The sequence below is a fragment of the Schistocerca piceifrons genome, chromosome 11 (genome assembly GCF_021461385.2).
Source record: "Schistocerca piceifrons isolate TAMUIC-IGC-003096 chromosome 11, iqSchPice1.1, whole genome shotgun sequence".
In the NCBI taxonomy this organism is placed as follows: domain Eukaryota; kingdom Metazoa; phylum Arthropoda; class Insecta; order Orthoptera; family Acrididae; genus Schistocerca; species Schistocerca piceifrons.
The window spans coordinates 99,115,489-99,132,676 of NC_060148.1; the positions used below are offsets into that span (position 1 = coordinate 99,115,489).

A 17,188-nucleotide genomic window follows, 5' to 3' on the forward strand; every position below is an offset into this window, starting at 1 on the left:
TTTCATTGTTTAGAGTGAACTAGCACTTTTCGTACCATACAGATATCTTGGCTAAATCATTTTTCAATTGGTTTTGATCATCTGATGACTTCACAAGGCAGTAAATGATATCATCATCTGCAAGCAAACTAAGTAGGCTGCTCAAATTGTCTCCAAAATCGTTTATGTAGATCAGGAACAGCCTATAACACTTGCTTGGGGAACACCAGATATTACTTCTCATGTAGCAGAGGTGCTGAGCCACATATAGGCACAACAAAAAGACTGTTGGACACTAAGCATTTCACCAAAAAAATCGCACAAATGTGCCAGTAAAATTTTAAGCAATGACATAAATGTCTGCTCTTCTGGGCTCAAAATTCTTCTAAGTGGCTGGCCCTCCAAGTGCTAAGCTTTAAATGAGAATCAAATGCTCTGTGATTTAAGAAATTCAAAGCACGTTCGCACATGTAACAAAATCCACGTTGGGTAAAATGAAACCATCAATCGCAATATTTTCCCGCGACCTGTTAGAATTCGGTTCAGCAGTTGTCAGAGAGTGCCAGAAAACGGCATTACCGTGCGTGCGCACCTACGATGATGTAGGTAGCCCATATGTTTCTACATAGAAAGCATTAGGAGATCTTACATTACGTCATAAACAAAACAGGATATCAGAGGATACTCCAAGAGCATCGGAATTTTGTAAACCATACTAAAAAGCGTCATTTGGCTTACAGGGCATATTCATATGTCCATATTCACAAAGAAGTAGGCCCCAACCTGTTATTAGACTTTTCAGTGTGGTTTTCAGGATGCAAATTTTCTCGGAGTATCAGTACTGTTTTTATCTTATGTTTAGTTCTTTATTATGGCATAATGCCATACATTCGAGGAGATAAAAATGTGCACTTGAAATTCCGCAAACAGTTGACACTAGCCAATACTGTTTCAAATAAATTGACTGCCTCTGCAGAAAAGATTAATTAAAGCTAGCTTTTTTTAGCAAATCAACAAAAATAACTTCATTGTTCTGCAAGGCAATTTATGCCTGACTGCCATAAACCTGAAAATAAAATTAAATCAGAAAACTGAAACCAACAACACATTTTAGCCTTCCATAATTATATGAATGTATTTTAATTCACTTTATAGTTCCCAGCCACAGAAATACATTTTGTTTTCATTTGGCTTGAGGGATGTAAACAAAGAGGAAACAGTAAATTCACGAAACTTGAAACCGTTCACATGAAGAATACTACTCCCATTACAACTCACACTACGGTTGGCAGACGCTTGTGTGTGCACTGTGTTTTGTTGTTCTAAATGGTGCATTTCCTTTGTAACTTAAGTTTGGATTTTTTTTCCCCTTTGTTTATGTTTTATTGCTGCAGCATTATTTTGGAGAAGTGGGCTAAAGTAAAATTCTTTGTTAGAGTAACAGTTCTTCCTGTCAAAGCCACAAAAATGTAACTGAAAACTAAAACAATGAAAATTTCTGGAATTTTAAAAAATTCCCGGGTTTTTCCCAGTTTTCTCCTGAATGAAAAAATTCTCAAATTTTTCCTGGTTGTCCCGGGGCGTATACACCCTGACTAAACAGCACAAAAGTATTAAGTAAAACAACTATCATATGTGGTGACTTTAACATAGATTTCAACAAGAACTCAAAAGACAAATTAAACAGTGACACCTTATTAAAGACTTATAACATCCACACAACCATTAAATCCCTGACCAGAGTCACCAAATCATCTAGTGGCACTATAGATCAGACAGTAATAAATACAGATAAATATTTATACGAAACTGGAAACATGAATACAGGTTTCTGTGATCATTATGCACAATTTATTGGATTCCCAATAAAGACCATTGCCAATACTGAACCACAAATAATAAGAAAATATGGAAATTTTAACAAGCAAAACTTGGAACATCTCAGGCACTCACTAAATATCTTGTGCTGAAAAGAGGAGACTTTATGAAAATTTCAAAACACAAAATGTTACTGAAGAATTTCTGGTGTATTTCAAAAATTATAAGAGAGTATTTCACAAAGTTATAGAAGAAGCTAAAACAATGGCAAATGATAACCACATAATAATGGCCAGGAACAAAATGAAAGCCATATGGAAGAGAGTCAAACAGCAACTAGGTGAGTGTCCCCCACCCCCACCCCCCACTCCCAAAAAAAGGTAAGCCTCCAGCTAGACCAAGATGGCAAACAAATTACAAATCCAGAAGTAGCCAGTGACTCTAATACATATTTTCAAACATTAGCAAACAATCACTCTTTGGTACAAAATCCTCTAATACAAATTTTGACAGACTACCAGCAAATCTAAATAGAAACTCTGACTCCCTATTTCTGCCCCCAACCAATCCTAAAGAAATTTTACTAGCAATTAGTACATTAAGAGCAAAATTTTCAACAGGTATGGATGTAATTCCTATATGTCATTAAAAATGCAGGTGATCTCATTGCCGTTCCATTAGCCCCAACTTTTCAACTATCCATTCCTTCCTGCTTAAAGATAGTGATATTCAAGCCAATGTTCAAAAATGGTAAGAAAGACAACATAACTAATTACAGGGCTATTGCTTTGCTATCAGTATTTTTGAAAATACCACATAAAATTTTTCATAAGAAGTTGTTAGATTTCCTAAAAAAGTGCACCATATTATCAACTATACTTTCCGGAAGGGCCAATCAACAGAAACAGCAATATTTGAATTTCTGAGTGAAGTGCTCCAAAAACTTGATAGCGGAGGAAAAGTAACTGGCATATGTCTTGATCTGTTTAAGGTCTTTGACATCATGGACCACATCCTACTGCTGCATAAACTTGATAATATTGGTATCAGAGCTACACCTGACAACTGGCTTAGGTCATATCTTATTGGCTGGAAGCAAGTAGTACTAATAAAATTTCAAGAAGATAATAAATAAACCATACACTATTCCGATCACAATGAAGTATGGATGGTAAACCATAGGCCTCAGTATTGTGCCTCAACCTGTTTCTAACATATGTAAATGACGTAGCATTAACTGGACAGTGTCATAGCACTATCCAGTACACAGATGACAGAAGTGTTCTAAACTGATTCAGCCAAAACAAACTAATAATAAATAAAAGAAAAACAATAGTATTAAATTTTCATAATATCAAGAGAAACAGCAAAGAGGATATAAACAATGCAGATATCAAACACAGATATTGTAAGAGTAGTGAATACAAAATTTTTGGGGACCTGGCTCTAAGTTAAATTTAAATAGGATGCTGACATTGATAGTATATTTAAGAGGCTAAGTACCATGTGCTATTTAATGAGTGTGTTTGAAAACTGTTGTAATAAGAACTTTCTAATGACTGTGAATGCCACTAATATACACTCTATTCTGAAGTACTGGATTACTTCTGGGGTAACTAGCCATCCTACCTAAAACTCTTCATTACGCAAGAAGGATAGTGAGAAGAACAAACCCTGCAAACCACTATTTAAAAGGATGGGATTCTTCCTCTTCCACATATATACATCTCTGAAAGTCCAATGTTTATCAAGAAATACGCAATAACAAATAAGAGTGTCGTTCTCAAAAATGAAAATCTGCATCAACACAACACAAGACAGAAAACTGACTGTCACATGCTCCAAATAAAAACTGATTTGTGCCAAAAATGAACATTACACTATGGTAATAATTAATTACAATATGTTGCCAAAAGAAATTACAGTAATAAATTATCTAAAAAATTTAAAGCAATGTTAAAAGAATATCTATTAATGTATTGCTTCTATAGTCTGGAAGAGTTCCTCTAAAATCTTTGAGAGCTTAAAGAAGTTAATGTTACATGTATAAGCCACATTCTTTATCACTAACAAAAATATTGTGTAAATGTAACTATCTACATGTAGTGTGCAAAGATTGCTATCATTAACATTAGTTCATTTGTATTTTAGTTGTAATTTTCTAGCTAAAGTGATTTAATTATAAGTCAGAGTTTAAAGAAATGGATTCGTTATTGTAAAAATGAAGATATATCTGGACAATGGAAAATCTAGGATGGAATGTAACAATATTATAAAAAGAATAGTTGCTACTCAACATATAACAGAGGTGCTGAGTCACAGACAGGCAAAACAAAAAGACTGTCGGAAAGTAAGCTTTCGGCCAACAAGGCCTTTATCAAATTTAGGACACACACACACACACACACACACACACACACACACACACACATACACCATTTGTGTGTGTGTGTGTGTGTGTGTGTGTGTGTTTGACAAAGGCCTTGTTGGCTAAATTTTACTTTCTAACAGTCTTTTTGTTGTGCCTATCTGTGACTCTCAGCGTTTCCACTATATGATAAGTAGCAACCATCCTTTTCCTAATATTGAAGATATATATGCATTGACCTGTCCAATATCTGCTGCGCAGTACTGTACATGTAAGATTTACTGGCCCAAATAAATACAATACAATATAAAAGTACATTAAAAACTCAGAAATCACAAAGACAGGCATCTCATAAACAGTGGTTTAACCAAACTATTTCTGAAGAAAGAGTTGAATTTTCCTCCATGGACAACCACTTTACTGTCAGGAACTATTATCAGACAACTATGTTTGGGATGTCATGGTAACCTCAAATGGCTGCCAAGGTGTCCGGACCTAATGCCCTGTGATGTCTTCTTCTGGGGGCAGTCTGAAGAGGAAGTTTATCATACAAAACGAAAAATTCTTAATTAAATGGAGGAGCAAATTCGTCAAGTTTTTAGAAATATATCACCAATTATCTGTACAAGTCTATCGGAAACATCCATATCCGTTTACAGAAAACGATTGATAATGGTGGTGATTATGTTGAATTTTAGCAATGTGCAACATTTCTACAAATTTAAGGGGGGTAGGACGTCAAACAGGCCGACTTTGAGCACGAGAGGCATCACAGGACATTTTAATTTACACTGTCTATACTTTTACAAGTAAATTCATAAAACTTTGTCAGCATGACCAGGAAGGTTTCAGGATTCACACTCGTAGCAGCAGCGGAAGTTCAAAACCATAATAAAATAATTTTTTTTAAATGCGAAATTTCATCATTTTTTCAGTTACTATTGGCTGCATCTGTTGCTATAGGTACACTTTTCTTCATAAGTAAGAGAGACTGTTTGATGAATTTTGCACAGCATACAAACCATACTTACAGGTGTCTGAAACTCTAGAATCTATTTAATTTATGAAAAAATGAATGAGCTGTTACGTTTTAAACTTTATGTTTAGAAAAAAATCAAATTTTGTAGTTAATTATCTCAATTTTTACCACAGTTTTTAATAGATTTGGAAAATTCTAGAGTTTCATACACCTGTAAGTATGGTTTGTATGCTGTGCAAAATTCATCAAAGAATCTCTCTTACTTGTGAAGAAAAATGTACCTATAGGAACAAATGCAGCCAACAGTAAGTGAAAAAATGATGAAATTTCATATCTAAAAAAAAAATTATTTTGTTATGTTCTTGCTCTTCCACTGCTATGAGTGTGAATCCTGAATCCTTCCTGGTCATGCTGACAAAATTTTATGAATTTATTTGTAAAAGTATAGACAGTAGAAAATAAAATGTCCTGTGGTGCCTCTCCTGCTCCAAGTTGGCCCATTTGACATCCTACCCCCCTTAAGGAACAAAATGATTTTTTTTTTTTCAATTTCATGGAAATTGGTTAAGTATTAAAAACTGTGAACTGTGTTGTGAATAGTGTCAGAGCAAAGAAGTAATACATAAAAATGTCATGTCTGATGCTGAAAGTTTTACTGCAAAAAAGTTTTGCAAAGGTTTCAATTACTTCTAATGCTTACTGAAAGTTACTGAGTGTTCTCATTCTCTAATACTGGTGAACATAGTCTAGGCATTTGTGCGCCACTTGTTACACCGCCTCATGAGAAACACAGGTTCTAACTCTTGATACTTGCCTTACTGTGTTCAACTTTTAACACAAGATTACAATTAATAGATTACAACTGCATTTTCAGTTTTAAAATTCAGTGAATATATATGCAAAGTATTGAAAACCAAATTTTTGTTGCTCCTGGAAATTGCTATCTAGGCCACCTGCAACTGACCCAGAGTTCCTGTATAGCAGTTAAATAATATAGACAATGTTATAACCTGATGAGCAACTTTTCCATTTTCAGATCCATTTATACATTTACGACAAGGAGGAAGTTAAAAGACAGAAGAAGAAGATTTACACACTAACACATTATTTTCAAAGTCCAATACACAAAGTAATCTGTCCTCCAGTGATACCACTACTCTTGTTGGGACAAGCGAAAGCGACACTGATACGAGATGAAATTTCTACCCCTTTTTCTGTTGAGAATCATTGGAACTGAGTTTTTGTCTAGGGTGATACAAGGGGGCGGGGGGGGGGGGGGGGGGGGGGGGTGTAGTTACTACTTTGTAGGTAACACACTATGTCAAGATTCTAAAGCACTAAATAATAATAATAGAATAACTAAATAATGCTATTTAAAGTTACCTGATCTTCTTCAATGCATAAAGGATCAGTTTCCTCCTGAGCACTATTTTCAAATGACCAGTCCTACAAAGAAAATGAAGACGATAAGTTATATGGAGACAGGAGCACTGAAACAAATTTTTCCCAAACTAAAAATTACAAGGGCAAGAAGATTTTTTAGCCTGGTCGTCTCTTTACTACTAGGAGAATGGCTACTCAAACTTGGAAGAAAAATTTCCTGTGAATTCCTGGTGTGAGGAGAAAAATGCTGCCAAGAACCTCCTGATAAATTAAGGGGGAGGGGGGGGGGGGGGGGGGGCGTAGTATAACACAATAACAATCTTGCTTTCTGTCCTCTCAGCTGAGATAAGCTAACCATAAGCAATAGTTTTAAGCACAGTTTTTAAAATACATAATTTATATGGAATAGTATCCATACAAGTATAAAACTCAATAAAATTGAATTTTAATGCTAGGATAAAAACACAGAATTCACCAAGATTTTATGAAATTTCTGAAGTTCCCTGATTTTACCAGGTAAACTGTAATTCTCTGAGAATTCCAGATTAACCAGAAGAACTGCCACCCTGACTAGCAGTAGCACTGGTAGTAGTATGCTTTTTAAAGTAGTCATGCTTTTGCGTGTATTGTTTTTGCCACAGATCATAATTATGAATTGCTGATATTTGGAATGCATCTCTCTACAAATGTAATACACTTTGTCTACAAAAAAGTGCGGCAACAAATTACTGTTTACAACATTATCTTTTACATTTATTTTTTGAACACACACACAAAATCATTACACATTCCATTCAAATGTATTAACTGAAATACTGTGCAATTATAAAATTATTTGTTTTGGAAGGTACATCACCAAAAGAAATGTGTCTAGTTTCGGTTAAGGTTTACAAAGATTATTTTCCTTCACTGTCAACAGTTAAGACATTCCTTTTTTCTGACGACTGCACGGACAGTGCAGTAGACAGTGGGCAGCGAGTGCTCCATTGTCTGTAGGAGCGAATGCGACGTCACCCGCCTGCTACTGCAGTACTAAACATAAAATACGCTCAAATAAATTTTTTACTCATCTGTGTCATGCAAGGACATGCTGGAACTGTCCCCCCCCCCCCCCCCCCCTTTGTTTCCATTCATTTTTGACATCTATTCAAGAAATTATTCATTACACAATGTAAGTCTCTTTGAGAAATTGAATTAACTGACTCAAGAACATTGTCAACAAGTTCCTGTAAAGTGTGCGAATTTATTGTGTGCACTTTACCACTTTATCCTTTCGTGCTCCCCACAAACAGAAATTGTATGGGATTAAACTGTAACTTCGAGTGGGCCAGATATGGCAGTTAATGATTCTCGTGGAACATATTGTGAACTGTGTGCAACGAAACATTGCTATTACAAGTGAATCCTATTGAAAAATTCACTCAATACGTTAAAAACTGGCTGTAAAAGTTTTGCAAATATCTCTCACTCTTAACCGTGCCATTAAAAAGAATTGGGCCTATTATTCTGTCACCACCAACTGCGCACTTCTACTTTCTGATCGTGAAGGAATTCCTCGTGAAGCAGAATAGGTGTATCGGCACTCCAATGTCGACAGTTTTAGGAATTAACATACCACTGTAAATAGCATCGAGCCTCGCCTCAAAACAGAATGAAGTAAGGATCCATTTCATCTTCTTGCACTTGTTTCATAATCTGTTCACAAAACCTAACCCTGAGGGTGGGATCACCAGGTTTAAATTCTTGCACTACTTTTACTTTATAGGGCTTTAGCCCAAGTAACTTAGCACATCATTGTACAGAGGTGTAACAAGTTTCCGTCTGCTGTCAAATACATCTGAGGGACTTTTTGGGAGAATTTTCCAGACAGTATCCAATGTCCCCAAGATGAGCTTCTGTGAGGACTGTAAGTCATCATTTACATTTCTTGTCACGAACACTTACTGTTTCACAGAATTTATTCAGCAATTTGTGAATTGCATAATGACTCTAAATTGGAACACCTGGAAACTTCTGTCCAAACAATCTCTGGGCAGTACGAGCAGACCCTGAACGCACGTACGAATTGTAAATAAACACTTGTTGTAGAATGGAATAATCTGGTCTTGCCACTGTGAAGTTTGCAGACTTCAAAGTTACACTCGTGGTGTTTATTTCGCCGCTCGAATGACACTGGCTGAAAAATCACATAGTGAGGCATTAATGGAGAGATGTGGGACGCATTCAACTGGCATGCGTGACAGGTGACCGGCAAACACAACCCTGTACATGCAGTCGTCAGATAAAAGGTGCAACATGTAGACTGCATCCATACATATAGCAAAAGAATAGTATGGTGAATTTTGCACAAATAATAATCTACCTGAAACCATTGTGGAAGACAGGTGCACATTTGGTTAAGTCATGGCCAAAAGCAAAAGCAAAAATGAACTGCTCAACAATTTTGGTAAATTTTCAGAAAAATCCAATGGATTTTGTGTGCCAACATGTCTGTGTGGACTGTGATATAATTAGATGCATGACTGGGAAGAGTAGGGGAGCCAATTATCAACCATTAAGTGTTTAAGACAATACCAAACACTTTCAGGATAATGGATTTATCACTTCAAATCAACAGAAACCAAACAGTTACTAAATGCTCCAGGGCCCCATCACCAAGACAGGCAATGATGATTATTACATGCCTGAAATGTTGGGAACATTACTTCCTGGGAGTGTGGTTTAACATGGCATTTCAGCAGAATAACATGTAACCCACGTCTAAATAGCCGACGCATGACAGCCGCCACATTTGACACGATTGAAACTGTGTAGTACAGGGTGGTTACGATTAGACTTTCCAGAAAGGACGCATGACTGTAGGACAACGAAGTTTTGTGGAAACATTTGTAAGGACTTGCAGAAGAGAAATAACAGATAAACCATTGAAAGAAACTTGTTAATGTCCACACGAGCGAGTAACACTTGTTAGCTGCTTACTACGTCTACAGTCCAGGTTACAAATGCCGGTCAATGTGACGACCATCTGCATCCGTCGACAGCCTCGAACTGCAGTGGAGATACTGTTTCGCAACTGTTCGCAGCACTTTTCGAAAAGTGACCGGAGCAATGTTCGGCTGTCGTAAGGCATCTCGTGCGGTGCTCGAAGACTGCACGCTGCATCCAGCATTCTCAGCTGTGGCAACAGTAACTTGTGATGCACTTTCACAACAGTTCTAGGATTTCCAGTAGCCCAAATTGTGCAGCTGTGGGTGCTGGCACACCCTCAAGAGTGTGAAACGGGCTTTGCCAGTCAAAACACGTAAACAACCAGTCGTCATTTCCCCCATTTATTTTGAAGTGCCGACGTCGCAAAAGCTCTGTGCCTCACAAAACTGGTGGTTAACAGTTCATGTTGACAGTGGCTTTTGCACGGATAGCACTGGAGGGTAGGCCTTCGTGCTGCCTGAACCGTGTCGCTCCGAATGCCGTCGTGACGTGTGACTTCACGAGCACTGGGTGTGGAGATGGACCCACCAAAGCCTCCATTTCTTCCTGAGCTGTCTCAGCAGCAGCAGCACTCGTGTCTGGTTGCTCACTACGGGGCCGATCATCCGAACGATCCACGGCTCCAAACTTTGTGGCCATTTTCTCACAGCCACACTTGTCACACGACCTTTATCAATTTGCATACCTTTCTTATGGCAATAGGGTTGTAAAGCTGCAGTAGCAGAGTCTCTAGTCTGATAGTAAGGCTTCAATAACAGCACCTTTTCTGGTTAAGTCAAAAGCCTGATTGCTGGCGCATCTGAATTCTTCTCTCACTAACGTCTATTTTATATACAATTCTCACGCAGTGTCAGCGACACGTTGGTGTCCAGCGCCATTCGTTGGCCTAACTGGAAACAGTGGACTTACTAATGCCACCAGTTGAATTTGTCCCATGACACAATCAAAAACACTACTCACAGCAACACAAGACACAACACAAGATTAAAAATAAATACAAGGGATCAAACACAAGCATCGAAAGGTGATTACAATTTGTACGGAAACCAGATTACAATAATAAAGAGCCAGAGGACATGAAAGGTAAGCAGTAGCTATGAAGGAAGTGAAGCAGAGTTGTACTCTGTCCCCAATGTTATTCAATCTGTATATTGAGCAAGCACCAATTTTAAGTACTTGGGAGTGACACTGTCGTCCAATGGTAGAAGTATGGATGATGCAAATAATAAAACAGGCCAGGGTAAATGAGCCATAAAACAACTAAATGGTATTCTCTGGAACAAAAACATAATGCGCAGAACAAAACATACCATCTACCACACAATTACTGAAAGTATCACAACATATGGTGCAGAGTTGTGGGAACTAACTCAGAGGCAGAAAGATCGCCTGCTGGCTGTCGAGATGGATTTCTGGAGACGGAGTTGTGGATACTCCAGACTTGACCGTATTAGAAATGATAGGATCAGAGAGGTTATGAATGTCAAAAGCACAATACTAGACTACATAGAAAGAAAGCGCCTACTCCGGTATGGTCACTTACAGCATATGCCAGACGCAAGATGGCCAAATCGGGTATGGCAATGGACTCCACATCAGAGAAGAAAGCGCGGAAGATGCTGGAAAGACGACATCAACGAGGCAATGGCGGCGAGAGATTTTAATCGAGGAGATTGGAATGACCGTAAACGATGGAGGTTGGGATGCGAGAGGCGGCAGCAGCCGTAGAAACCTCACTATTGAGAAAGCAGTAAAGGAAGCCAAGAAGAAATTCAGAAAGGGATTTAAGGTCCACGAAGAAGAAATAGTACCACTATAAATAATAACATTGTAAATAAGGACACCGTAATTCAGTCAGACATGACAAACGACTTGAGCACTTGAACAGAATATACAGTGTCTTGAAAAGAAAACAAGGATAATGGAATGTAGTCAAAGTAAAACAGGTGACATGGGGGACATTTAGTTGGGAGATAATAAAACTATAAGAGACAGTCAAATGAAAGTCGAACACTTGTCACAATGGGACCACAGAATGTTTCCATTCTAAAGTAATCACCACACACATTAACACATTTAACCCTCTGGGAGATGAGACAGTCAATTTATGTTTCGTAGAACGCGGATGACCACTGAAGGACCCACAACACCACACACTCTTGCACTTCCTCTTCCGACTGAAACAGACGTCCGTACACAACTTCACCACTTTCTTCATGTCACCGAGATGTGAAAACGAGTTGAACAATCTGAACTGTATGAAGGATGTTGCAGCATCTCCCAACCAAATTACCGAAGCGTAGCCTTCGTCCAATTGACAGTGCGTGCATCGGCGTTATCGTGCAACAGGACGATTCTGTCTGACAGGATTCCTGAGCGTTTTGACTTTACGCTACATCAAAGTTTCTGCGAGGTGTCTTTATATGCTGCTCACTGACTGTGATTCTACGCCCTGTTTCCACTGTGGCTTTGCCGTTTGCCCTCACGATCGAAGTGGTGGCACCACAAGAGGTGGACGTGGGTCAGACAAAGTGCAAGAGTGGATGCAGTTGTGGATCTGTCGGCAGCAGACACATCCTACAAAATGGGAATCGACCGTCTCAACTCCAAGTGGGATAAATGTCTCAATGTGTGTGGTGATCGCTTTTGAGTGGAAATATTCCACGGTCGCATTTTGGTAGGTATTCGGTTTCCATCTGACTGACCCACACAGTAAATGATCTTCGCTATTTGGGCACCAAAGTATCTTCACTATTTGGGCACCAAAGTAACAGATCACAACAGAAGTAATGAGGATATAAAATGCAGATCGGCAATGCTGGGAAAAACTTTTCAGAAAAAGGGCAATTTATGGGGAGTTGGAATACCTTACATTGACAAAGTTAAATTTCGTTGCTCAGCTTCCCTGTATTTCAGAAACCACAGTAGCAACGAACAAGAAACTCTTGCAGTGTCACACATTAAGTTCTTAGTGTACTGAACAAAAATCATTGCATTTCAGCCAGCGGTTTCAGAAATACAATCTTTTAACTACACAGCTAAAATTTTGCAAAAATTTTTGTACATTTTCCAATATAATTTTAATAATATTAGCATTACGTTTTTATTTTAGTTCAGTACACTCAATATATCTATGTCGCAGCTCCCTAAACATTTGAAGACTCCACTGCAACTGGTTCACGACATTTAAGAAATAATGCAATCAAAAATGTTGAATTTTCAGAAACAGCTTCTAAAGTTTGAAATGAGTAAAATTTACTTCACATATTTTAAAAATGTTATTTTTACACGCTGCGATGCACCCTGTACTGTGTATCATCCTCTTGATCATTTTCCGTGGATCTCATTCTTTTCTCATTTATGGACTCTTTGGTGGCCATTTCTGCCGGGTACTGTCCTTTATCGATTGAATATTGTCCAGTCAATGAAGTTCTCTGATGCAGTTTACTTGACGAATAATTCTCGTATGCTGTAGCACTTTCACCCTACAAATGCTGCCGTCATTAAAAGCAATAACAACATAGCAGACACCACACATCCACTCACTTTAGTGTCTTCCTTCCAACAAAAACATTTTTTGGTATGCAAGTTGCTATAAAACTGACAAAAAAACTAATTCAGATTCTGAGTCTGCCCGTGCAGACATTTCTTAATAAATGAGCACTGAGCACTGTGATACTTAAACCACGAATCTGGTCCGGAAGGGCAAAGTTGATGTATTGGTCTGTCATATGTTGACAGTTTATGCAAGAAGGTAGCCCGTATTACCTGTCAAATTCTGAACAAATCTCCAGGTATTGTAATTCATCAATAATTTTGTCTGCCAGCCTATCCTTTATGACTTTACCATTACATTTGACCCTCCCTGTTTACCTTTCCCTGTTGCTTCATAACCTGGGTTGTGAGTAACTGAATCCACTTTCCCTTCTTCCCTTTCTTTCCCCTCTCTCCTCCCTGATGAAGGAACAAAGTTCCGAAAGGTAGGAATGTAAATTTTCAGTTCTGTTTTATGTGTATCTATCGGCTGTACTGAGCTGAGGTAAGTACTGGCCAGCCCCTCTATCTCTTTGTTAGTATTTGTTTCACATCTTATATGAGATTTTCCATTAACCATTACATAGTTTCTTGTTTCTCAACTTCCATGGCATGGTGCCCATCCTCTTCTGGATGTGATCCACACACTCCAGTTCTGTGATAATTTTATCACCATAAGACCAAGCTGTAAACTTTTAGATGGCAGACCTCTCCCTAGTCCTGAATCGGTAGAAGTCGGTAAACGTCGGGAGGCTTCGGTAGGCACGCAGTTTCGACTGCTGCCAACATTACGTAGCTGACTGTGTTGTACAAGGTAGCCATTGCCGTCTGCTTCGTTACTGTTTTGCGCTGTACTGTTCTGCATGTTTTTATTGTGCAGTTGTGCTAAACATTATCAAAATGAGTGAAGAGGGAGTTGCTGGCCCATCTTGGGAGTTTTTTAGGAATACGCCCGTGGTTTTATATACTTTTTTAACACTTTTGCAAAACATGTTGCGAATAGTGTTAGTAGTGAAGAAATAATAGAACAAAACGTCATGCCTGACGCGGCACTTTTTCACGCATCTCGATGTTTACCGCGTCATATCTCCTGAATTATATGTCGTAAAGAGACATAAATTTGCTGGCGCATTTACTGATATATGTGGATACTGTAAGCGAAATATGTTGCGATTAGAGTTAATAGTAACGAAATAATACATTAAAACGTCATGCCTACTGCGGCAGATTTGCGGTACGTACTGAGAAAATGTAGTAAGCGACAACCTTTTTTCCTTTCATTATTTTGTGGGGGTGTCAGGGAGAAAAATTTTCGTAAAGGTTTGAAATTGTATGTAACGTTTCTTGCTAGTCGCTAAGTGCTCTCATTCTCAAATAGTGGATGCATAAATCTGGGTATTTTCCTGCGGTGGCATGACGTCATATCTCCTCAAGAATGTGTCTTATTTCTTTTCTTTTCGGCTAGGAACCTCCGTGGGCGTACGGAAAACAAATCACCAAAATTTCACCGCAATCGGATGAATGGTTTGGGAACGCACAGAGGGCAGACATACATACATTCATTTTTATATATAGAGATTGACAGTTACGTTATACTATATGACCTGTTTAAGTATATTTAAATTTTATAATTAATAGTGTAACATTGTGGGGGGGAAAAAAAAAAAAAAAAAAAAATTTGTGAGCAGTGGGAATCGAACCCGGGTCCGCTGCATGACAAGCCTTTACCTAATCTCTCTCTCTCTCTCTCTCTCTCTCTCTCTCTCTCTCTCTCTCTCTCTCAATCTCATTTTGTTCGTTTTTCGTTCGTTTCATCTGCTCGGTGCGGACGTCGCAAGACACCCGTTTCAGTTGGTCGTTGATCCATTAACTCCGTTTTTTTTTTTTTTTTTTTTTTTTTTTTTTTTTTCCCAGAGAGCAGCTAACCCTCTGACAGAACACGCTGAGTTACCGTGCCGGCTGTGTACATGACGATTTCAGTTTCGTTTGTGAACAACATGCCTTTCGTCTGCCTTCATGTAAGCATGACGCGCAATTTGTAGAGCCAGCACTGCAGCTGGTAGGCATGCCTTGTCCCCCTCCCCCAACGTCTCCTCTCCCCTCGCCAGCCAATGCTTGCTTCCTTCTCTCCCCACACTCCCCTCACAACTCTACCGTCTTACAGTTAGCACACTGTACACTGTTGTTTGCTTTTGAGTCACCATAACCTAAAAACTTAGAAAACAAACACCCATTTCATTCACGGGCAGATTGAAAATTTCAATATCTGCAGAGGCTTTCATTCATCACTTGGTCCTTCATAGTTCCTATCACAGACATGTTCTGCTTGGTTCACTTATTTACTTTTATAAAAAGTTCTGTCACAATCTGAAAGTTGATTACCTTTCCGTTATCCACAATGACCATCATTATGGTGACGTGATCAAATTGAAACTTGTATCAATTGTGGGTGAGACTTTAGGCGTGTCGGTCATTGCCGGTTACTGAGGCTGTGTTGTGAGTAATTCAGTTTTAAAATGAAAGCCGAAATTGAGTCAGGCTGGATTACACTGAGTGATATGGTTCCTACATCAAAATCGAATCTCTATGCAGAGAGAAACCAACGTAAATTTATAATGCTTTGAGACAGGTGTGTAGCAATAGTGTAATGGATCATAGCACAGTATCACAATGGTCTGTCTGTTTCCTTGAAAGTCAGATAAGCACTGAGGACAAAGCAAGAAGGGGAAGGCCATCAACTGTAACCAAATACGCCTCTCATGTAACTGTTAACGAAATTTTAAGACAGGATGGACAAAAAAACGTGTGAGGCATACGAGGCCAGAATGTCTGTCTCTTCAGTTTACAGAAACATAACTGAAAAGTTGAAGATGAGAAAAGTTGCTGCCAGATGGATTCCACATGATATGAGTGAAGAGCAGAAAGCAAGTCGCAAATGAATTGCAAAAGACTTGCTTCAACATTTTCAAACAAAAGGAGAACAATTACTGAAAAGGACTTTTGCATTCGACGAAACCTGGCTGCAAAGTTTTTAACCAGAACTAAAGTCTCAGTCATCACAAAAGAAAAGTTCCGAGTCTCCATGCCTGAAAAAAAATACTGTTGCCAACAATCAAAGGTGAAACTGATGATCTTTGCATATGACACAAATGGAGCCACGGCTAAAACAGTGTGTCCCAGGGGACATCTGTAACAGACACGTACTACAAGCTGTTTCTGCAAACTGTTATGCACCTGAAAATTCGTCAAAGAAGGCCTGGCATGCTTGCAGCTAGTGCCCACATTTTGCACGAAAGTGCATGACTGCATACTGCACTACCAGTGAGAGAAACGCTAGACAAATGCTTGCCCACCCACCATACGGTTCTGATATGAGCCCACCAGACTGATTTGCTTCTCAAATTGAAGGAACAACTCTACAGAAAGCGTTTTGACATAATTGATGCAGTGAGGTGGCCTGTTTGATCAGACAGTTCAACAATGAAGGTGCCTATCTGGAACACAGACATTGCTAAAACGTTGGGAAGTTGTCATAGGTAAAATGGAGATTATGTTGGAGACCTGTAGCGCTATTTTGAAAAATAAATTATTTCCATCAATTCTGTCTTACAGTATGCAATACTTTTTAAATGACCCTCGTATTACGAGTCTGATAGTGCTACCAACAGATAAATAACTTCTCCTTTGTAATATTGCAACCTTAAGTCTATACAAATTTATTTTATCTTGGAGTAAAGCATCTAAAATTTTTGACAGTCCAAACAGATGTAAGCAAATTGAAAAAAAAAAAAAAAAAGTCCACGTCCAAGTTTACAAGTGATTTATATAGCATTTTAATAAGCAAATTGCAGATTTTATAATGGAATAAAAATCCAAAAAAATATGTTTCTATTCCCCATAAGTGCTTCCAGGGCTTTTCTGAAAGGATACAGACAGAAGGAGAATCGAAGCTTCTGAAATATGGTTTTGTGGAGGGAAGCTCAAGTTTAGAGGGGTGGCAGATGAGGAGGTACTGAACAAAACTGCAGAAAACAGGAATTTATGGTACAACCTGAGTAAAAATGTGATAGGTTGATAGTACACATCCTGAGCCATCAAGGAACCATCATCAATATGGCGGTCGGTTGATTTGGGTGAGG

The 17,188-nt window shown here is 38.5% G+C and overlaps 1 protein-coding gene across 3 annotated transcripts in view; it reads right to left on the reverse strand.

Moving 5' to 3' along the window:
• Positions 1 to 17,188, reverse strand: part of LOC124720416 — a 331,791-nt gene that overhangs the window by 267,895 nt on the left and 46,708 nt on the right. For all 3 annotated transcript variants that reach the window (XM_047245766.1, XM_047245767.1, XM_047245765.1), the window contains exon 4: positions 6,528 to 6,590. In XM_047245766.1, coding sequence (XP_047101722.1) covers positions 6,528 to 6,590 — 63 coding nt within the window. The remainder of the gene's footprint in view (positions 1 to 6,527; positions 6,591 to 17,188) is intronic.